General features: G+C 38.7%; 1 protein-coding gene across 2 annotated transcripts in view; it reads left to right on the top strand.

Moving 5' to 3' along the window:
• pitpnm3 (PITPNM family member 3) overlaps window positions 1-25,322 on the top strand; it is a 123,535-nt gene that overhangs the window by 52,732 nt on the left and 45,481 nt on the right. For both annotated transcript variants that reach the window (XM_030152203.1, XM_030152204.1), the window contains exons 4-5: window positions 12,287-12,357; window positions 13,595-13,815. In XM_030152203.1, the coding sequence (XP_030008063.1) occupies window positions 12,287-12,357; window positions 13,595-13,815 (292 nt within the window). The remainder of the gene's footprint in view (window positions 1-12,286; window positions 12,358-13,594; window positions 13,816-25,322) is intronic.

Genomic DNA, 25,322 nt, shown 5'->3' with positions numbered 1-25,322 from the left:
TTGGTTTATGTGTGTTGTACGTGTATGTTTGTTTGTTTGCAGCATATAGATAGGAAGAAGCAAGCGCTGTTAGTGACTGACTGCATGAGCTTGTGCACATACAGTCCTGATCAAAATTTTAAGACCAGATGAAAAATTGCAAAAATTCCCATTTTGCACTGTTAGATCTTAAAAAGGTTCCAAGTAAAGTTTGAAAATGCAAAAAGAAAAAATGGGAGTGAGACAAGAAAAATTAGACTAAGCAATTTATTGAAAACAACCATTAAACTGAAATAGGCTGCTCATCAGCTGATCAAAAGTTTAAGACCACAGCTCAAAAAAACCTGAACCCCCCCCCCCCCCCCCCAAATAGAAATAAAAGTTTCAAAACAGGACTCAGTAATGAGTAGCTCTGCCATTCTTGTTGATCACTTCAAAAATTCAGCTTGCTTGATGATGATGATGGTGATTATTATTATTATTATTATTATTATTATTATTATTATTATTATTATTATTCACGTGTTTCCAGGAGTGTAGTGGGAACATTGCTCCAAGTAGTGAAGATGGAACTGGTGTCTGGAACTGATGTCCATTTTTGTGAACTTGCCTTGTCATCCATACCCAAATCTTCTCAATTGGATTTAGATGCCATCCGATGGTTATTGGGCTGCAGTCGGCACCAGTAACAGTCTTAATTTGAGTCGAAGATTGTCCCGTGTCTTGACGGACAGCCAATTGGATCCTCCGTCTCAGTGCTGGTCAAATTTTTTTGGGTCTACCACTTGACTTTTTTGTTCCATAACCCTCAGGATCTTTTAAGGACTTCAAAATGACTGTCTTACTGCGTCCAACCTCAGCAGCGATAGTGCGTTGCAAGAGGCCTTGCTTATGCAGCTCAACAATCCGACCACGTTCAAAGAGAGAAAGCTTTTTTCCCCTTTTCCATCAGGAGGTCGTGACAGTGTGAATACCTGACACAAAATGACATTGAATCCACATTTTTATGCAGATTTTGGCTTTTAAAGGCTGTGGTCTTAAACTTTTGATCGGCCGATGAACAGCCTATTTCAGTTTAATTGTTGTTTTCAATAAATTACTTAAATTGTTTTTTTTGTCTCACCCCCATTTCTTCTTTTTGCGTTTTTGAAACTCTACTTAAAACCCTCTTAAGATCCAACAGTGCAAAATGTAAATTCATGCAGTTTTTCAACTGGTCATAAAATTTTTATAAGGTGTGTATATGTAACAAACTGCATCATGTTATGGTGTGTGCTTATATGCATGTGTATGTATGAAAGCAGTCAGCAGGTTTGTCATGCTGTGGAGCTGGAGGCAGCTCCTGGGGTCTTCACACAGTAGTGTATCAGGACAAATTAATGTTGTGAACAGATGGCGGAACATGTTTCTATAACTGCTGTGTGTCAGGGGTCAGAGGGGCCTGTTCACACAGTTAGTAAACATGGCTTCCAATGAGCACCTGTTGCTACTTTATACACAATGCACACACTTTGGATTTTCAATGAAGACATACAATATGTCTTCACTCTTCAATGTGATTTTCAGATTCCAGCTGTGAGAATATGCCCATATTTTTGTTGTATAAACCATTGAAGACTTATTTTGAGGCTCCAACCCCCAGGTTACAAAGAATAGGTAATGGAAGTGGAACTTAGACACCTACATTACACTTCCATTATAGTCAATGACAGTAGTTAATCCGAGAAGCAGAAGTGATGCACATGCAAATCAAAAAATAGACCAGTCTTCTATTCATATTTTTTCTTTAAAGTGTCTTTATTTTGTCAAAATACAAGCAATAAAGAGCCTATCGGCATTGTGGTTTTGAGAGTTTAGTTACTGTTCTCTGTTATCTGGGTCCTGGCAAAATAATGAAAGATGGAAAGAGCAGACTTAATGAAGGGAAATGTAAATTAAAAAAAGGAAAAGATGAGCAGTCACACCTTACTTGAACTCCATCTCTCTCACTCTTGATCCATCTGTCTGCATTTATTCACTGTCAACACTAGCATTGATAGAGGATTTTCTGTGAGCAGTTGTAGAAGAAGCACAATACAACATAATACTCATTACAGGAGACAGAAGAGTCTAGTTCTGATGCATTTCCCATTGAACAAAGTAACATATGGAGAGAGTATGCACTCTGTTATTGTTCGTATGATGTGAATACACCTATAACCAAGCTGTGTGCTGAACCTTAAGGACCACATAGCAACTGACACATATGCACCTTCAGAAGCAGATAGTTTCATCAAAATATATCTGTGAACCTTGGGTAGAAGACATCTTGTCTTCAGATCCAGATGAACAAAGCAGAATGAACAGACATCAGCACATCATGACATGCAGTCTGGCCTCAGAAGTAAAAGATGGCTAAAACCACAAGTTAATTTAGAATTTCTGTAATAGTACCAATACCAGATTTGCTTGGTAACACTGTGAAAGCTGCTAGTCTGGCAATGCCCCTCAGGTCATCTTTGATTTTGAAGGGACGTTATCTACAGTGTCAGACCAAAATGTGTCTGGATGCAACTGAGTAAACCTATAGAGCACATCAAACCAATGGTCACGGATAAAGGTCAGTGTTTGACAGTTCACCTTTCATGGAGGGGTGAAGACCCACCCCTTCTGGTTGTACCCCATGGGACTATTTCAAAAAAACAAATAAAAAAATATCAAACTCAAAGGTAGTCAGTCAGACTGTGAAAATACATAAATATAAGGATACCAGAAAGTCACACAACTGAAACAATCATAACTCTCTATCTCAACAGAGCTGCTAAAGATTTCTCCACACCTTCAGCATAACCAGAACTACATTCATTTACACCACTTTTAACACTTTTTCCCCTCCCTTTTGAAGGTTGAGGTGAAATATGCTGACCATTGCTCACCATTGACCAGCATTCCATATGTTTTCCAGTAGAAGTTCCCATGGCATGCAGCAGAAGGTGTGGAAATTTTCCATATTAGGCAAATGATTAGGATTTCATCATATCAATTTGAGTTCAGTGGAAATCAGTTTGAAGACGAGCAGTGCCAGAATGATCTGTTAGAACCCAGCCTAGTCTAATGCAGCGGTAGTTAGTAACAAAATGCATCCAGCCTCACATCCACTACATGAGCTGTCTGCACATTTAACATGTTCAGCAAGTAAGGCGTTTTAGTTTGCCTGAAACCATATATTGTATAACCAGTTATATGTGAATTGCATACTATTCCAAGGTAAATTTTACATTATCAAAGCTCCGGATACTTAGTGCCAATACAACAATGACAATGACAGGCAAGACGAAAAGCGAACAAAGCCCAGTAGCGGGTGGCCAGTACCACACTGGCATAGTCTGTGGTCTTACAAAGTTGACAGTAAAATGAATACTATTATAGATGTTATTGTGTCTGTAGTATCACACATGTTGGTAGAGAAACATTGGTTTCCAAGGTTACATGTGACAAATTGCAAGAAGGCTTTCAGGAAGTGGCATGTATTGATGCTTAAGAGATACATTCTACTGTTTATTTACTTAAAAACATACTGAATATTAGAAGAGATATTGTGTTTGTAGTGCATAGAATGGGATTTCAGATGGAACCTGTGTCTGTTATAATCCTTATACAAAACCATAGCATAGTAAGACCCCCTTGGTCTGAAAATCAGGCAAAGATATGGCTTGAACTTGGAATGAAGTGAAGAGTTGATTTTCATGAATTATACCTGAATATGCTCAGCACATCCTACAGTCAGCTGAGAGATGCTCTGGGCAGATACAGTGAAGAGGCAGAGAAGCTTGGCCTCCAAGTGAACTGGACAAAAACCAAGTTCATGCATGTCGGTGATGTGCCGGATCCACCTCCTTTGCAGCTTGGTAATGACATTGTAGAGCCTGTCAAGAGTTTTGTGTATCTGGGGTCCATGACAACGGGGACCTAAAACCAGAGATTATCTGCAGAAGAGCCCTGGCAACATCAGCTCTGCAGTCTCTCTGGAAACCACTCTGGCGGCACCAGACCATCTCACGTAGGACAAAGCTCCGGATCTACAACTCTGTCATCCTCTCCATCATGCTCTATGGCTCAGAAACATGGCCCTTAAACAAGACTCTGGCTGCCAGAATAGATGGCTTTGATAGCAGGGCTCTCAGAACCATCGAAAACATAAGGTGGCCCCAGCGGGTTTCCAATGAGGTGCTTCGAGCCCGCACATGCCAGCCCAAAGCATCCAGCCTAGCCACGCAACGTCGCACCCGCTGGTTCGGTCATGTCCTCCGCCTCCCTCCTGACCATCCAACAAGAGCCATCCTTCAGTTTGACCCAAAGGCCGCAGACTGGAAACAACCACGAGGCAAGCCGCGCACCCGATGGCTCGACGTCATTGCGGGCGACCTCCAACAACATGGAGTTACCATGGAGGACACAGAGCAGCTGGCACAAGACCGCCAGCAATGGAAAACACTGGTTCACCTGGTCAGCTCAACGCACTGGGACGGGACACCTGCCCCATCGTAGGAGCCCTAGTAGTAGTAGTATACCTGAATATGAGTTAGGAAATAGGTAAAGATCACCCATTTCCAATCTTATCAGATATGTATAAGAATCATATGGTTCTGTAACAGAATATTTTCCAGCCTCCAACCTCCCCTACAGCCAACCTTTCCTCCCATTTATAGCTCTACCTGTTCATTATATTAATCTATGTATTTTGCACACTAAAATGAAGTATAAAGCTCAGTCCCAGATGTATTCCATGTGAGCAATTTCAATGGTACTCGTCATCAGTTCTGTGATTAAAAAGTTATTTGGCATCCCTCCTTTACTGCAGCTGTTCTTTCCTTTGTGCGGGAGTTATGGCATTTTCAGAAATTTGACCGTGGAAAAGTAGGTCACAAAATAGGTCAAGATCACCCATTTCAGAAATTGGCCAAGCTCTCTACATGATGTACAGTACAGGCCCAAGAGGGTAAAAAGATATGAATTGTTAAAGGACATTTCCTTCTCCAATGATTTTTTAACTAAACACGCAAGATTCCAATCTCCTGCTGCAACCACGTCATGGTCTTGGGGTCTATAGAGGGAGACCTGAGGCTAATCTGTTTGAGTCGAGTCATATGGAATAAGTGGTTCATTCCGCTGGTTAATAGGAGTGTGAAATTCTCACAATCTTCATGATTCTATTCAATCATGATGTATCTCATTGGTTGCATTCTCAATTTTGTACAATTCAGCATGTTTACTTTTCCATCAGTTAATGTGAACAGTCTTCCAGCAGTTAAATCTCATCTCCCTCTTATGGAGAATGGCATAGTGTCTATGTGAGCTGCTTCAGTCTGTATCTATGACAAAACAAAAAATGAAATTCATCTGCAGGTGGTGCATGATAAGTAGAGCGGGGATTGATAAAAATACAGAAAGGTCATGTCACCTCCTGAAATAAACATTATAAACTCTTACTCAGTTAATGACACACTCTGTGGTGCACTGCTGTAGTCTGCATTGCTCCGAAGCTGGTCTTACAAGGAACCAAAAATATTGTGATGAATTTCACTTATAACCATGTTGTTAGTGATGTAAATTAATTTTGGGATGAATTTGGAGCACACAGTTATTGTTACACAGTGCGGAAAATGAAACTAATTGCACAAACTCACACATCTAATATGTGTGCTTGCATGTTTGTGTGCAAAATGCACAACCAAACCAAACCCAGATCCTGCAGAGCAAAAAAACAACAGTGACAAAACATGATATATCCATGAGGTAAAGTAGAGCTTCTAAACAGTGCTGCAGGCAGAAATAAAACTTAATTACCTTGGTAAAGGACAAAATCTAAATACCTCAATAGTGAACTTTAGTAATATACAATCACAAGTTAACCCACAATTCAATGCAAGAGGGCAACATAGCAACATAATTTAACATTATCGTCTGGTCTGAGGTTGAAAAAACAATAAAGAGCATTTATTGTAATTTTTAAGCATATAGCAGACTCACAGTTGTTGATTTGTATGTATTTATTTTTAAAGGGACTATGCATATTAATGAATATACATATGTGAATACACAAGATTATAACCAAGGCTAATTTATATCTTCATTCCTGTGGCAGGTCAAAGACAGTCACAAAACACACTACATTTACTGCATCAATGCAGATATCCACATCATGATGCATCTTAGAATTGAAGAATTTTCACTTCGCTACTGAATAAACAAGTACTTTGTGAAAACAGTTGGTTGTATAACAATCAGACGATATCCGTGATGGTCTTTAACATCTTATTTACATTGTAAGTACATCTTAAGTACATCGTAAGTAAATACATCTTATTTAGTTTCACTAGCAAATTAGGATACCAGGATCAGTTTGTGAGAGAAGTGACAATTTGAGATATTGCTACAAATGAAACCCATTTTCAGCAGATCTACAGTCTGTCATGAACCATGGACCTTTGCATTTTATTTCATCTCTTTTTTTTATATTACAAAACCAAAGGTAAAAAATCACTGTCATCAATGTTGTAAATATTAGGAGAACATTCAGTAATGTCAGGGAAGTAAAATACTTGGCTCACAGTGATACATGTGATTGAAGCATAAGCTAATTAGATGGTGGTTAAACATGATTAACAGTTAAACGGACCTGATAAGAACCGTTGATCTATAGTCCTTAGTATCTTTGGCTGAACTCTTGGGCTTTCTGTTCTCTTCAATGTTTGTGTAGTGACAGTTTCAATACATTTGCAAAACCTCCATTTTAGATCACAGCTGGCACAAATCCCTCTCAAAAAATAAAAACCCTCAACTCAAAGAGATATGAGGACATATTAATGAAGGTAAAAAAAATGACAGTGAAGAATCATGAACAAATACAGGCTTTTATAGATTTTTAAGAAGTATCCATAGCTTTATACGTGGAACATTTCCAGTGCTGCTGCCTTCTGTTTATATCTATGCAAGGACACAAATCACCTTTACTGTTGTTGTAAGGAGTTGGTACGCACTTCAGCAAGCAGCAAACTTCCAGGGCACTTTGCCATTTTCATACTCTTTGATGGAAAGATGCTCTACTTGTAATCTTCCAGATGAAGAATGTAAGTCTTGTGCTTCTCATTTCTATCCTCCGGCTTTTTTCTTTCGCCCATCTGCTCACAGATGATTGATGGTAATAGAAATGGCCAAGATCTCCAGAGGGGGCGAAAAAAGAGACTTGGGCAGATAAACAAAGAACCAAAAGTACACATGCTATAAACAGGCTACTAGTTTTGTGCTTCATGGGAAAATTGCAATTTACATCATAGTTAAACAGACACAACAGCACACAAGAGCAATGCGAACCAGGATCAATATTTCATTCTTTTGCATTTACTTCTTTGTAGAGCCCTTCATCTTCACAACCCTGCTTTAAAGGTCAAGTTTCATTTCTTCTTTTTTTTAGATGAGGTAAGAAACACCAATGAGTATAGTAAGAGATGCACCGATGCACTAAGTGTATCTTCCTGGGCTTTAAGCCACAGGAAATGGCTATAGTGGAGCTGATATATGGCGCTGTCACTAAGGGCACTTTGTAGGTGAGGTCATTTGTTAAAAGAAAGTGGGAACAGTGAGAGAGCTGCTAAATACCATTACTTGATATTGACTGGCAGAGTTCACTGTGAGAAAGCACCAGAAATGAAAACAGAAAAGCAGGGGGATTTTTAGACTCCCCCCTCAGCAGCAGAAATCTGGAAAAAAAGGAGCTCTTAACTGTAGGAAGCCAGTTTATACCACCAAGCAGGAAGATGATTTTGTCAGTTTACCCTCATATCAGACAAATGTCTTTCTTAGTGTTGAATCAGAAGCAGCTCAGCATGTGTACCGATCTCACCAATGATGAGGTGAACAAAGCTCTGCTATTTTCTCTGACTGACTGTTCGACAACCTGCTGAAGGCAGCTGTTTGCTGCAGATTGTGGAAAGGGATATTTGTACAGATTGCTTATGATTGAGTGGGTGAATGAGTGAGTGATTTTTCAGTCTCCTTGTGTGTCTTTCTTTGTTTTTGCTTCCTGCATCAGTGTCTTTTCCCTCCACCCATTTGTGTCATCTCTTTCACATGTACAGTTCGCCCTGTCATCTTTCTTTGACCTTGTTCTCTTTTGTATGTGTCTGAAAAAATGCCTCCTATCTACTTTTCCCAATCACTTTTCCTTGACCTTGGTGTAAAATGTCATGAGATCATGGAACAATGGAGATTTCATAAGGGCTATTTCTCAATCTCAGGCAACATTTACATAAAGCTGTCATCAGATTTCACTGGAGGACAGTTCCAATGTCCAGGATCCTTCCAAGGAGTGAGTCCTTCCTTTGAAGAAATTTCAAGGATGCATCTGTGGAGCACTACTACCCTCAGTTCTCTGCAGCAAATCTTTTAAAATGCTGTTAAATGAAAAACACCTGGCCGTCAAATTAATCCTCAAAGAAGAAGAATAAAGAGCCGATCACTCCACCTGTGCAAAATGGAAAATAGGGGTTTAAGTGCATTGCTCAAGGGAACATCAGCCAACAATTTCTCGATGCTAGTCCAGGGGAATCAAACCAGCAACCCTTTGATCACAAGTCACTTCTCCAACCCCGTAGATGTACTTTCAGTATTGTTTTAGTATGACTCTACGTCATAAAATTTGTACAATAAAATGAAACTGTATCAGCTTCTGCCAAATCTTCAGATGAGTTGATCCATTGCTGTTTTTTTGCCCCATTCACAACCACTACTCACACATGCACAGTGGTTGTGCCTCGTATAACTGCTGTCTTGTTCAGTTAATGTAATCCAAAATGATGCATTAAAAAACTACAGTGACACTACAACACAGGCTCTAGAAGTGACACCATTTGTCAAAGAACATCAGTAGGTTTAAAGCTTCAGGGCCTCCTCAGGGAAGGAAAAAGCATAAAAGTAAAAGGACGTTCTTTTTTAGACAGGCTTCTACTGGGTAGTAAAACCAGTACAAAAACTCAAACTAACTCTTTCACAGCCTCATGGCTTCACGTAAGTGTCTTGTGAATGTCTGTTATACAGATGTCCCTGAGGTAGTCATGTCTGGCATCCGCATCTGGACAATCATAAATGTATCACCTTCATCTCAGCTTATTTCAGACTTTACAGCAGTTTTTAGAATCATGCAGTTGGTGGAATTAGATTCAGAACAGGGGTAAACTAAAGCATTTAGTAACAAATATATACCTTTTTTTTTTTTAATCTCACAAGAATTATGTTTTTCCAACAGCACTGATTCATCACAGACGCCCCAGTAGAGTACCCAATTCAGCCACAACACTTGGCTCCACCAAACCAGAGAACTCATATTTAACTCAGTCAGACTCCAGAATTGAAGTGTGTAACACCTGTAATAAAATCCATTTCCACGTTTCCGCTTAAAGTGCTCACCTTCTTAAAATAACCTTGGTTGTCTGGGACTCAGTCCAGATTTTCATGCCATGCAGTGTTCTGAGGCTTTTCAATGTAAACATTACCAGGAATTTCTTAAAGCCTGGAGAATTCACTGTTACTTGTACATTTGAGACAGATGGAAATCAGATACACGTGTGTCAGATTGAACAGCAGTAACAGTAGTTGCCCCGAGGTGTGACTGTCTTTGATTGAAAGACATATCTTTATATATATATATATATATATATATATATATATATATATATATATATATATATATATATATATATATGTATACGAGGGCTGTTCAATAAGTTCATGGCCTCACCCAGAACAGAACAACACAGACTGATAATTTATATTTTATTTTTCAACATAATCTCCATTTACAGCAATGCACTTGGTCCATCGATGTTCAAGCATCACTATCCCATCACGAAAGAATGTAACATCCTATATTATAACAACCAGTATTTCTGGGTGAGGCCATGAACTTATTGAACAGCCCTCGTATACATATATATATATATATATATATATATATATATATATATATATGTGTGTGTGTGTGTGTGTGTGTGTGTGTGTGTGTGTGTGTGTGTGTGTGTGTGAGTGTATATATATATATATATATATATATACATACATATAAAACCAAGGGGCAGTGGTCGCTAATGGTAGCTGGGTGCTACATCCCCAAAAAATCCTGGTCGTCTCAAAGTCAATTTTTTTTTTTTTTTTTTTTTTTCACGAGTCATTCAGGTCTCATTTTTACTCAGACCATTTAGTAAGTGATCTGGTGGTCCAGCTGTAAATTATAGTTCCATTACTAATATCTCAGGTTAAGTAGAAGCTTCGATGTCTGTGGTTTGGAGTTTGATTGACAGGTTTATAAGACAACTTGCTTTTGGAGCTTTTTTTTTTTTCCTTCTTTTTTTCCTGACAGACAGCTTGACTGTAGTTAATAGTTAATAGCTTCCACTAACAGCACAATAAAATGAAATTGTTACTTAATACTTGATGAAATTTACTGTCTTGCTGAGCCAGTAAGCTGACCCCTTGAGGTCCTGCAGCTCTGCCCCTTTCGTCCAAATATGGTGTTGGTTTTGATACAATATGGTGATGTAATATTGATCAGATGCAAATGTATTTATTCATCTGTTCTAGTGAAGATGGATATACTGTCAGCATTCAGTCACATCACACGACAAGGAAAGGAAAGGAAAGGAAATGAAATAGTGGTTATTTTTAAGTATAGGAAACACAGTGTTAAAGATTTGTAGCTGGATTCATAAGTTAGACGGATTTACAGTGTTAGACCATTCTTACTTTTTGTTCTTGCATAAATTAGCCCATATGAGACAGTTTCGATAAATAAAGACTTGTTTATTTTAAGCCTAAGGATTTGCCACTCTGCCCCCTGGCCCTCTTCAAACAGACCTTTGTAATAAAATAATGTTTTATTGGAACTTATTGCAACTTTACTACAGCCTCTTTAAGTTCTCTTTTAACTTGTTCTGTTAGAATGTGTTTATTTGTCTGGAATTCAGTCCAGATTTCCATGTAATACCCACTGTTTCTGGACTTTTTTCTGTACAGTAAATTACTAGTAGTTTCCTTTAAAGATTGAGTGGCACAATTTATTCCTAATCTTGGCAATGAAATCGTGTGTTAATGATAAAATTCTTCCACAGCGTAAAAGTTTTCTGAAATGACCTTAGTGTTATGGACTGATAGCCTGATAAACCTTTTTTTTTTAGCTTGAAAAATTATTTTATTTTCCCACAATTCAAAGCAAAAGTAATTCTAAAGACACATTAAGACACCTAAAAGTCTGACTGTCAGTTGCATCTAAGTTGCAGCCAAGGTCTAACATTGTGAAATCAGCCCTCGTCGTGACTTGAAAGTTGATTGTGGACTTCATAGCCAAGACTTGACAGTGTTCCAGCTCCCTAAATAAAGCTGTCTCATCAAACTAGAGATAGTTTTTCTGCTCTCTGTCAAACCCAGCAATGACTTCAGCACTGTTTGTTCACAACTATACTTTCCAAGGTTTCTGCAGGAACTTTCAGCCTTACCGTCCTTCATAAATAAGAAAACCTCCCTCCATTGATTTCTTGTTACTTTTGTGACCAAAATAGTGCAATGTGCAGAGTCCCTTGTGTGTACTGCACTGTTTGAGACAAGCAGGCGGGCAGGCAGTGGGCCGGGGATGGAACTGACAGTGCGTGAGTCTGTGAGAGCCTTCCATGACAGTCAGTCCCAGACGAGGAGGCCAAATAAACAACATGCCAGCAAAGCACAGAACTACGTCTTTAGCCTAGAGGGAGAAAATAGAAAGAGGGACAGGAGAGAGAAGATGAGCTCAGGAATAAGATGACACAGCGTCCAGAGGCTTCTGGAGGGGGCTAATGAATTTGGCCGGGTTCCCATGATATGAACAACACTGAGAAAGGAGAGATGCTTCCTGTGACTGCAGAAATAAGAAAAAAAGTAGTCCCATCACTACCTCCTCTGCCCCTACAAAGATGTATACTGTTTTTTTCTGCATGAGAGAGACTAAAATGCATTAACATGAGTGGACGAACATGCTGCAGCAGAGATACAGCCACACTCCTAGTGTTTACTGCCAGTATTGACATCTGAATCTTATGGTGATGCCATTTTGGCCTAAGGGTCCATAGATCCATCATTCAGTTTGGAGTAGGAATGAAGAGAGATGAAGAGGCATTAGGAATATTGACCATATTCACAGATCAATACCCATTTATGTTTTTTGTCCAATAGGGTGAAGTGTCTCTTGCAGTGACCCTTTCTTTCCCTATTTTTTCTGTCTTTATTCTTCGCTGTTCCTCTTCAGAAGGCCTGTACCAGCTTGGTGGTCCACGCTGTGCCCCTCAGAGCAGCATTGAAGGACTGGAGGACATAGAGGTAGGAACTATATTAGGAACGACATGGTTATTACCCCACCCCCTGAGGGACGGGGGAGGCAAGGGAGTGTTGTTTTTGGTTCAGTTTGTTTGTTTGTTAACACTCTAGCAGCAAAACTATTGGTTGAATTTATACCAAATTGGTTTATAGATTGTCAGTGACCCAGAATAGATCTGATTCCATGTTGGGAAAAGGAGGTCAAAGTTAAATTTTTAAAATTAATTTTTCAAATATTTTTTTCCCTCGTTTACATATAATGGGCAAAATTTCAAATGTCTGTAGCAGCAAAACTGTCTGTTCAATTCATACTGTGGTGGAAAAATTTACTTTTTATGTTTTATACTCTTTATATTTTATACTGTTAGTACATCTTCTTTTAATGCTGAGTCATTATTCATTATGTGTGATGTTTACCACTCTGTAACACCCCCAACCCAGGAACGGAGTTCTTGCCTTGAGTTAAAACCCAAACACCTAAATGTCTGAATGTGTAGATAGAGGATGGCGCCTGCACTCCAGATTGGATCCAAGCAAGGTTAGAGTGGAGAGGTCATCATGACCTCTTCACGGAGCAGAGAAGGAGTAGTATGGGGTGGTACGATGTACGTAAGGAATGACATCATAGTTTGAGGGGGTTGGATTTGGTTCTATATAATCTTTAGTTTTCTCTTGTTTAATCAGACTTCACTTACAGAGTTTCTCTGTGATTGACTTCTCAATAAATGCATTTATTTATTTTAACTCTAACTTTCTCTCCTCCTCTTTGTGCGTGTGGGTTATCAGTTGAACATTTCCATAACAATACCAAACTGGGTTTATAGATTTCCAGTGACCCAGAATAGATGTGGTTACATTTTGGGAAAAGTATGTCAAAGTTCAATTTTTTTTAAGAATTAAAAAAAAATAAATTCTCCCATTTTCTTACAACGGGTGAAATTTCACATGTCTATAAAAACATCAATTTTGTTTCAATTTACTTCAAACTTGGCACATATATAGAGGCAATTGATATGCTGACCTCTGCACACGCATAGACACGATGACATCAGCTGGATCAATGCCAAAATAAGCTACAATACGTGCGAGGGGCGGGGTATGTTGTGGCTGACACCACTTGTTTAGTTTGCTGTGCAGCCCCACCGCTTTCACAAACTGCTGCTTCTGTTTTTTCCCCGCTGCCTTTTAAGTCTCTCCTTTTAAGTGTCTCCTTTCCGACCCTACCTGAACTCTTTTGCAGAATAAATGCAAGACCCATGTGCTGCTGCTTGTCGTGCATGGCGGAAACATCTTAGACACAGCAGGCGGAGACCCGAGCACAAAGGCCGGTGATGTGGACACCCTGGCGTCAGTGCTGGAGAAGGTGACCAGGGTGCACTTCCAGGCTGCAGCTGAACATGTCATGATCAAACTTGTGCCATGTCCAGCTGTGTGTGCGGAAGCCTTCTCTCTGGTGTCAAAGTGAGTATCTCTGCCAAACATGGAAGTCTTGTTGACTTCATTTTGGCAGACACTTAAAGTGTCTCATACACGCCAAATATGATTTAATCCACTTTTTTATACTGAGATACATGTAGACAGGTCACCGTGTTAGGGACAGACCAGGCAGACAGAGCCAAACCCAGTGTTTCTGCAAAATGGAAAAAAAAAGAAATATGGAATTTAAAAAAAAAAAAAAAAACAGGAAGTCAATATGTTGGTTGTTAAATTGATTATTGGACCTGTCTGAAAATCTGAGTTATCATCACTTGAATATATCACATGGATATTAAAAATCTGGGCAGTATTAAAAGTTCTGGGCGATAAATTAAATCAGCTTAAATTGAAACAACATTTGTAGGCCATTACGTACATTAGACATTAGCTCACATTAGCGTGCAACTTCTTAGCTAGCATTACTGTTGTGATAGAGTAGAAAAGGTGTACATTTATTATGTAATATCGAAAACTATGTCTATACTATATTTCTTCTGATATCTTTTCATCTGACCAAGTGCTTGAATGATTTTAAGCCCTTCCTGTCATGTAACACAAATAGATAGCAATGGTTAGCTGGGAAGTCATTGAATGCTAACATTAGCTTCTGTTCAACCATTTCAAGCACTTCATTTTGATCATTATTTTAATAATAATAACTAGAAGCACTCGGAGAGCGCAGACCTCCGCCAAGGCTGATCAGTGGCCCCCCCCGTGGGCCCCCCCACGCCAAGGAGGTTATGTTTTTGCCAGGGTTTGTTTGTCTGTCTGTCTGTCTGTTTGTCTGTCTGTCCATTAGTGTGCAACATAACTCAAAAAGTTATGGATAGATTTTGATGAAATTTTCAGGGTTTGTTGGAAATGGGCCCCCCCGTGGGCCCCCCCACCCCCGATCACCACCAAAATTTAATCATTTCTTCCTTATCCCATTTCCAACAAACCCTGAAAATTTCATCAAAATCTGTCCATAACTTTTTGAGTTATGTTGCACACTAACGGACAGACAAACACAGACAGACAGACAAACAAACAAACCCTGGAAAAAACATAACCTCCTTGGCGGAGGTAATAATGGATTAGATTTTATATAGCGCTTTCTAGACACCCAGAGCGCTTTACATTATTGATCCATTATTCATTCGCTCTCACATTCTCCCTCTGGTGGTGGTAAACTACATATGTAATCACAGTTGCCCTGGGGCAGACTGACAGAAGCGTGGCTGCCAATTCGCGCCTACAGCCCCTCCGACCACCACCAAACATTCATACGCATTCATATACCAGTGTGAGTGGCACTGGAGGCAAAGGAGGGTGAAGTGCCTTGCCCAAGGACACAATGGACTGACTAGGATAGAGCGGGATTCAAACCGCCAACCCTTCGGTTACTGGACGACCCGCTCTACCACCTGAGCCACTCTCCATTGTTTATAGTGGTTTACTTATGTCTTAAATTCTTAAAATCCCTACATTTATTTAAATTAAACCCTAGCTACTCTTAGTTTAAAAACAGAGGAAAATGGCTACCATGTGTATACAGCAAGGAAAAAGACCTAGGCTCCAAAAGGAAACTCCTGCTGCAGTATCTTAAAGTGTAATACGATGACCTCTGGAGTTTGCTTCCATAAAAAAAAACAAAAAAACAAACAAAAACTGGCTCTTATAGACTTACATTGAACTTTTCTCGTAAAAATCCATCAAAAATAGTTATTTTCCAGTCTCATCTATTTCATTTGGACTCTTATAAGTAATCTGGTCCAAGTTTGTAAATTAGATTTGTTGTCTGTATGACAGCTTGCTTGCCTGCCAAGTCAGTTTTTTCCTAACAGACAGCTTCACTGTAGTTGTGGTTAATAGGTTACGCTAACAAGACAGTTTCACCAGCCTTCTGTCCAAATATGGTCACTTTGTGGCCCCAAAAAGCCAATATGGTGACATCCAAATTGCAGGCTTCTGGCTTCAAAACAGCAGGCCAGAAACGGGTGACATATGCTTTGTCCTTTCACTAAGTATATGTGGAATATCATCTAATGCGTCTAATGCTCACTACAGTTTTACATCCAGTCTATGTTAACACCTGCATTCTAAAATTATGTATTTACATAATGCATCAATAGGTGCTCAGGTGTCAAAGGGGGTGGTATGCTAATATGAAAAATCTACATAAAAGTGTGGAAATACGAATCTGAAAGTGTAGAATTTTGAGATGAAAAATGTGCAGGAACCCAGAGCTACACGCACAAGTTGGTAGACCTGTTCCAGTCAATAGTCAGGGTTTGCCCTCTGTATGAAAAGAAATCTCTGTTGCTGCTTCTCTGTCGCTTTAATGTGGCACGAAAAAAGAATTCTGTGCCCTGTCAACCAACATTTTCAGCTGGCTACACACTACACACTGCTTAGTATCGTAGTTACACTTCAGTGGAGTAAAACTTTGTGTATGGCTTAGAGAAAAGACTTTTTCTTTACCTGCCCAGTTCAGTTATGGACACATCAGCTGTGTGTTAGCAAAGCTCTTATATAATCTGAATAGAAATGATGATACTTTTAGAACAACTTGTTTTTGTAATATGCACAAATACGGTCATTAGTTATTTCAATTACAACGAAATTATAGCACAGAAAAAGGATGCTGCATAAAGGATGGTGGTGTAACTCACTGTGCAACAACAGAGGAATAGTAAAAAGTGTCAGGTTAGGATAACTGAACTTTACATTTTCCCATTAGTGAACTGATAAATGAGCCAGCGATTTCATTATTAAACACCTTATGCCCATCGGCTATCGCAGGCATACCTTCAGTGTTCCACCTGAGCTAACACAATGGTCCATTAAGTATTTAATTATTTGCTAATGGTTTGTCTGATTGGATAACACTTTGTAAGGCTTCCTATTTGCAGATTTCACAACATGTTCCAATGTAGTTATAAGTTTCACTAGACCTGGTATTTACATACACCAATACTGAACCTGTTTGTTACTGTTAATAACCATTCCCAGTATCTGTCCTATTGCTATATTTTATTCAACACTCTATGGACAGTTCTAATTACTATAAAGCGACAAGTTGATTGTCTTGTCATCTGAAGGACCTGGTCATTTTTTAATGCATTCCTGCAGGTATTATCATAAAAGCAAAAATGTGTGATTGGCAAAGGTGCTGAAGGTTAATTGCAAAAATATACTGACCAAAGACCCCCGAACAGGCAATTCATTGTTAATTAGTATGCTTATGACATTGTTCATTCCCTGCATGTACTTAATTGCATGAAATATTTAATACGTGACCTTCCTAATAGCTGTTGTTTTTAAATATTATTTCTACCCTTAAGTCAGACAGCTTGCTCCTTAGCGGACAGGGGATCAAAACAATGCTTAAATTATATTATATGGCTTTCAGTAATCATCTAATATCACTTTGAATTCAGGTCTAGGTGGGAGCTAATTATTTCTGAACTGCACTCAGTGGGTGAGTCTTCTCTTATGATAAATTATACAGTTTTATAATCATTAAAATTCTTAAGACCTATTCCTTGCAAACATTTTTGTAAAGTAATAAAGCGCTGCCTGAATGATGCTTTTGAGAAAGAGGAGGTGGAACATATGTATGTTCTCGTGTGCGGTGTTTTTTTGGTCTCAAGTGCCGTCTGTGCAGAGAGCTGTTTAAGCGTAACTAATGATTTCATTGCACATTTAATGTCACACGTCCCACTGGTCACCAGTTTGATCTTTGACAGCATCACTTAGTTCTCCCTGATCTTTAATTATTTGTTGAGGATGTCACTAATAACCATGACTGAGAAAATGTGTTTGGCAGTCACGTCGATGCCTCTGTCTGTGTTCGTGATTGATGTTGGAGGGAGAGAGGTACTGACTAAAAGCGTGATGAGTGTAAAGACATTTGAGTGCTGTAGCTTCTCAGCAGCTTGACGTCTGCTTAGCTTTCCCCACTTCCAGGGATAAAATATTAAACACAATAATATCCCATGGGATTGAAGCAGTGCTGAGTTATTAACACAGTACAGTCTGCATAAGTGGATGTCTATGCACATACACACATGAAAAAACTGTTTTAAGTCAGGCGTGCATGAAATTTGACCCTGAAGTAACCCTGTGTTGTATTTAATAACTTATAGACATTATAAAAATAAAATTGAATTTATTCTGTATTATTTTAAATATTTAATCTTTCATGGTCATGGTAGAATCCCATGATTCACTGTTGTCATAACATAATTAATTGTAATTGTCCTAGCTTCTATTCAAAATACAACACAGTCTATTTAAGTTTTTTAGTGCAGCTTTCAACATAAGATTTGACTTTGGTAAGAAAAAAAAAAATGTAACCATCACTGTGTCTCCAAAGAACAACCAAATTCTTAAACTATACTTTGCTTTTTTTTTCTACATCACTGCCCAGATTGTTTGTCCCTGTCATTCACACATTTTGATCTTTCATTTTTCTTTTCACTTTTTCATTTACTATCCTGTGTGCTGAAGTGTAACACAAACAGATACATCAGTTAGTGAACCTTGACACGTACAGAGACTGAGTAAACATCTAAAACTTTGAAACTTTTCCCCGTATCTGTTGTATTTGTTTTCCTTGTATATGCTAACATTGATCTAATTCCACCAACTATATGGATAGATGAGTTAAAGGTAGGGTCCTGGAAAAATGGTTTGAGCAAGCTACATTTTTAAAATACACAATTCAAAAGTCCAAACCCCTTTCTTCAGACTTCCCCCTGAAGCCACACCTCCATTGTATTGATTGTACTCGCAGAGGGGGGAGGGATAAATGGCAGTGGAATTTGATAGACATATCACCATTCAGTCATTTCAGTGGGCCAATTAAAATGATTGGATGGTGGGGGGGGGTTCAGTCCTGTCCGGATATAATGTCAGAATAATATGTATATTTGGAGATGTATTAAATTAATTGGTTTGGAGTTACCTTCATTTTAAAGAGGGAAGCATTGGTCATTAGAGAATGAATTGTGGACAAATTGTGATCAGCTCAACACGTTTATTCAGTCACTGAATACAGGTACTCAGAAATTGCAAGTGTCATCATTAAATATTGGGTGTGTCCACCTCTGGCTTCCAAACAAGCAGTGCAGTAACAACGCATGGAACTAAGTCTCATGATCCTGTTCTGAAGGATCCGAGCCTGTCTCATGTTCTGGTATTCAGACGACTGATTGTACTGCGATGACAGCGCAGACAGCAAGCGACCTCACCACAGCTCAGACCTACTCGTAACGTGCCAATGGCACATTTTTTAGTAAGTCTTTGTATCTTAAGTCGTGGTATTTTGAGCTGGCAAAAGCATTTTAACGTTTTCTTTGCTCCCTTTATATCGGCTATTGACCACACCTAAAGTTACCAGTCAAGTGTGACTTGTGCACATTGGGAATGAAAAAAATACAGCTGTTAACTGTGTTATTCATCTCGTGAGCAACATATACAAAATAGGCACCTGAGCAAATCATTTTCTGGAAATTATACCACATGTTTGGACTGTGTTTTTAATGGCGTTAAGTATAGAAGCTGTTTTTCCTTGAAACATTTGCTTCACATTTATCCAGATTAGACCTTAATGCAGAGACTGAGAAATGCATGATTGGACTCATTAAAACATTACAAACCCAACAAACCTAATGTTGACCTAAGACTTTTGCACAGAACTGTACATTTTGGTGCATTTAACAAATTTAGAATGAGCAAAATTTGCATAAAAACCCATTTTGCCCCTATAACAGGTGGATTTTTGGTCTGCACACGTTTTGTATCCATCATGAGGTAATATTTTTACACTATAGAAGACTTTGTAGATGCTCTATTGCCAATTATTTGATTTAAATTTAGAAAGTTATTGAGCCCGTGGACAACCTGGTGTAAATTCCTGATGGCAGCAAGAAGTGAATATGTGTTTTAACTCTGAAGTGAGATTAGACGGAGCCTGCTTAGACCCAGATAGCTTAAGGTCTTTAACATACTCTCACAATATGTACAGTCAGTAGGCATTTCTGCGTGCCCACACAGCAACACACAGTAGCACTTATTCAACCACACTTTTGCCAGTTAACAGTGTTTGTGCTAATGACAGTGTTGGACTTGTGGGTGTGTGAAGTCTCGTTTATTTGTATGCCAACATAAACACCAGAGGACTAGGCAGCCATGTGGGAAGGAATCACTGCTATGTGGGTAATTTACTCCCATTCTGGGTAACAGCTTGGCTGAAGATTGCACCATGGATTGGAGGTGCCAAAGCTTCTTAGCGCCTTAAAGAAAAACTTTCACATAAACAAACCACTTTGGAATCAGCGCTTGATAATTCCTTGCGTGCTGTAATATGTCCCCATAGGGAATTTGCATGTTTTTCAGCTTGTGTTGTCTTCGTTGCCATGTGTGTTAAAGCCTGTTAAACTCTGAGGGGCTCTGAGTGCTCATTAATGTCACTGCCTGTTAATAGGTGATGCTGGCTAGGAGCTTGGCGTCAAGACAACAAGCATAAGCAATATAATATATCACCCTCAATGTGTATTATAGCACAATCTGAATATGTGCTGTAGCATGACCAATTAACAATGAAAAGGCTTCCAAACTGATTTCCTTTCACAGCCAATACACACACGGTGGAACATGCAACATTATCAAGAAAAGTTGCACTTTTTTTCTGAGCAGCAGGACAGGTGCAAATAAATTTCTGTGTTGATAGATGTTAACATTATTGTGAAGTGTTGGTATTTTATTTTTCTCCCTTTCTTTTTATTGCAACTTAAAATGTGTTACAAGTCCAGTGAAAACAAAACAAAACAAATACCCCCCCTATACACACACACACATTCATACTTAGTCAAATGTGCACAGTATTGTGAACATTATTATTACTATGATCAAAACCGCCATCAACAGTACTAATAATAACAGTAACAGCCATAAGAAGGAAGGGAGAGAAAAAAAATAAATTAATAAAATAAAATAAACAATAAAATAAAGTAAAAGCGTCAATATTTCACAATGTAAAAAAGGATGATGAGCAGAAGGAAGTTCAGTTTTGAGTCTGCACACTAAGTGACCTCAGTTAAGAGAGATGGTCTCATTATTTTGGCCATCGACAGGCCATTCCTATTTTTGGGTTCTCTCTCTAATTAACAAGGGTCTACAGAGGCCCATTTTGTTCATGGTAATTGTCCAAACGCTGTGCAGAGCTAAGCCATCTATTGGGGATGGGGGTGGAGGTAGTGGGGGGTTGCAATTAAGCAGGAATCTGACAGACTTTAGATTTTTCCTTTTGACATCGTATGGAAATTGGCAAGAGGGTGGTAGAGCAGCATAATGGAGTCAATCTCTAGGTTATGCAGCGTGAGATGAGGCTGATTTCAGGTTTAATCAGCTCACTCTTCCTTATCTTCTCCTTTCTACTTTTAATGGATCTTTTCATTACCACATTACCATGAAGCCTTTAGGAAATTTCTTTACTTACTCTCTCTATAGCATGTGATGGTATAGTAAAATGCTAATAGGTGTTGCTGAATTCATTGACTGTGTTTCTTGAAGAATTAACATGGTAATGACATGATGGAGGAATGCACGATATAGTGGCTCTGAAGTCAAATACACACAAAGGAGTAAATGAGGCTCTTTCACTTGTGTGAGTTTTAAAGCTTTAATGGCACCTCAGTGTGATCATAGCGAAGTCTCAGTTAATCTATCTTGCATTAAATTAATGAGAGAATCGAGATGTGAACTGGGCAAATGTGCCTGGTTGTGAGCAAATGACTCATATTTTGAAATAACGGGTAGACTCATCATAGTGATGCGAAGCACGCTCTGCAATTCAGGGCTCTGCGGATGTGCTTTTTTTGAAGACCAGAAGTATCACGCCTCCCCAGTAAACCATTTGAATTAAGTGCTATCTCTGTGCTGACAGACATTATGTCAAGTCTGTTTCTGCTGTAGCCTGTTATATAATGTTACGGAGAACATGTCCCTAAGAATCTGCTGTAGAAACTATCCTCAAAAACAAATACATATGGTAAGGCTAATGATGTTCATTTTGTCCTCTGTTAAGTGGAGTCACAATCCAAACTGTCAAGCAGGTAACATCTACAACTATACCTTGTCAAAAGAAAAAAGAAAAGTACAAATACACATGGTGTCATACTCTCAAAACTATATGACTGACAGCACGCCAAACTTTATTGATCAGCAACATTTTACAAGAAATTATTAAGATTAATTATAGCCATTAAATGCAGATTGGATTTGGATGGTTTTGTGGAGAAGCATCTCCAAAACACATGTTTGAACAGACAAAGATGTTTATCATTACGTCCCATTAATTAGGTCCATTGATTCTAAACAGAGAAAAAAAACTGCATCCCTCCAGGACATTTTCACACTCTCAGCAAATAAGCCAGAGCTGTTTAGTACAGTGCCTGCACACAAACAAACAAGTCATTTAACTGCCCTCTTTTGAATGTAAAACAGAAGCTCCTCTTTGTTATTAACAGCAACAAGTGTTTGCATAATCAAGTAATTATGCAATGCAGTAATGAGTGTCTCACCTGGCATTTGTCAAGCAGAGCAGCAGGTGTTGAACTTCTGTTCTTGTCCTGTGACTTGTGAACCTTTCTCAGAGGCAGAGGTATGTGTCTGGAATATGAAGTGTTTCTTTTTCATTTGCATTCTGAGTGAGTAAGTGTGTTTTGGTGAGTATGTGCAGCAGTTGTTAGCAAGACTCTTAACACAATTACAACCAGGTGACTCCAAGTGTCACACCAAATACTCAGTGGTACCTAGCAGGGATGCATGGATTTCAGCTGCAAAACATGATAAAGAACAATCTGATAAATAAATCATTGTCTTTTAGAGTACAAGGCAAGTTAATGCTTAGTTGCATGTTTAGTTTCAAACACATCATGCTATACAGGATTTTTCTTGAACCGAATAATTGAGGCTGAAGCGTCTATAGAAGCTGGGAATGCAAATAACTTTGTGCTGTGTCATTTCAGTGACAAAGAAAATACCGCACGAGTTCCTACTTTTCCTTTCTTTTCTTTACAAATATGCACAGAGGAAGCTCAAAGACAAAAACCGATCTCAGGAAGCTACCCCTGAGAGCAATACAACGGAGCACTCAGCAAACTATGTCTCAAGAGGCTCTGCCTACACTCCTCGACTGACAGCAACACATCAGAGCCACATCCTGCGGGTGTCTGACACTGTTCCTGCTCGATGATCACAACTAGACAGGCATAAGGGTGTTGTGGAGGATAATGGTAGCACTTTAACAAAGCTAACACACTTTACAGTAGAATTCTTACTGTAAAAACATTATAATCATACTAAAACATATCATACTGCATTTGCCTTGCTGTTGTTTTGTTGGTAAAATCCTGCGGTCATTTGGATTTTGCTCTTCCCTCATGAAGTGACACATCTTAGTAATGATTTATAATGAGATTATGGCAATATAATAAAAAGAGGAATCATTTAAACAGTACTACTGTAATGCAATTTATAAGAGAGATTATTCTTAACTGAAATACGCATAATTACAAACATATACAGCATTTTGATGATAACTTGTGTGCTTTGAATGTTCGTTTCTAAAGCCTTTGAGATTCTCTTTTTACTTCTGAACTAGTGAAGTTAATCTCAGATGCAGGGAGATTGCATGCAGAGTTTGATGTTGGTTGGTGTGGTTCTCATTTAATCACTGTTTCCTACTGAAGACAAACACTCAAAGAGGGAACTTGTTTACTCAAATACGTATCCACACATTTTATTGATGTGTAACTGAAAAATTTAAGCTTATTTCTTAATTTTACTAATACTGGTAAATCTGACCTGCAATTTCTATTTCTCAAATACTGACTTTAGAGAATTGTACTGATGAACATTTCTTCATACTATGTACAAAAGAAATGCAGGGATTTTTCTACCTGAGGTTAAATGTTATTTATTTTCTGCTCACGTCTCTGAGAGGTGAATCTGCAGACTTTGTTTTGTGACACCCCGTGACACATGGCAGGTTTTGTTGTTATTGCTTCTTTTGCACCCGCTATTCTCAGTTGACACTGTTGGTGTTTTTTTTTTTTTGGGGGGGGGGGACTCACCTGTATCCATTTGGGGCTAGAAGAAGCCCAAGTGCAACTTTGGTGTCATGAGGTGTTTTTATTTGCCAGATCGAGAAATTAACAGTTGTGTTCTTGGATCTTTTATATAGATTTTGTAAATGTCTTAATTTTCCAGTTTTGTATTTTATATTTAGCAGATATTAAATAAAACATTTACACAAGTCCATTTACACAAGTGACGGTGAAGTAAGTAAATGCCCTCCAACACAGATCTGTCGCTTTGCATTATGATCTTTACAGCGGGGACTGGAGGTGGTTTTATCTGCTTTAGATGTCAAAGGCATGTCCACTTGTGAATACTGTGTTGCTTGGAGCACAGTAATGGTATATATGGAATCTTTCTAGTCCCTTTTAAATGGATTTGACAAAGCCTGCAGCTTTGTGCTTTGTGATTGCAAAAAAAAGCTGGCTTCTAAAAAAAAATGTGGCTTTGCAGAGTCAGAGTTGTTACCATTACCGGAAGCAAGACTTGAATGTAGTTTTTCCATGCAAGATGCAAGAAAAATTTTAATGATATAGTGAGAATTATTTTTTCACAAAGTTTGAAGTTACTGTAATGGAGAGTAACAATAGATGTTTAATATTTCCTGTTTTGTGTTGAATTATTATGCAAAGGTACATTGGAATTGAATGGATTAAAAAGAGATTCAATTATCACTGTTATTTTAATCCAAGTAGTATCAAAATCGATAAATGTGCTGCTCCCAAAAAGCTGGGAGGCTCAGGGCTGTTAAGGTCATCCCTCTGTGTCATTAGGTGTCCATGGTTACCGACATGTTTCAACCTTGGGTTGGCTTTGCTGCCGTTTTTTGTAATCAGAGCACCTGATGGATGGTGACAGGGTTGCCACTGCTGCTCAAGGAGAGAGTGCAGGGCAATGCTAATCGTCACTGTTTCCTTACGCTGTCACATGAAGTGTGTTTTTCTTGGACATTTTGACAAGCAAACACAAGCACATCCAGTAAGATCCACACAACAGCTCTGACACAAAGCCATCTTTGCTATTATTGGTATAACCTTGTGTGTGTTTTATTTTTGCAGATATCATCCTCCCTCTTTAGCTGCAGACCCACATCGGCTACATTCACACTGCCAACTTCAGTGCTCTATTCAGATTTATTTTTCATATCTGTGTTTTTGTTTGCTACTGGAGTCTGATAATAGCTACATTTAAAATATAAAGATAACAACCAATGACGTTGCATGAAGCAGTGTCGTACTGTGTAAACATCAAGAACACTGATGTCAGCATTTACACTTTTACACAGAGAGACAGAGAGACATTTTTTAACACCAGCCAGCACAGAATTATGACAAATGTCAATGCACAGTGACATAAAAGTCACA

Source organism: Sphaeramia orbicularis, chromosome 13 (genome assembly GCF_902148855.1).
Source record: "Sphaeramia orbicularis chromosome 13, fSphaOr1.1, whole genome shotgun sequence".
NCBI lineage: Eukaryota > Metazoa > Chordata > Actinopteri > Kurtiformes > Apogonidae > Sphaeramia > Sphaeramia orbicularis.
Note: the sequence above shows the minus strand (reverse complement) of the source record. Positions and strands in the feature narration are given on the sequence as shown.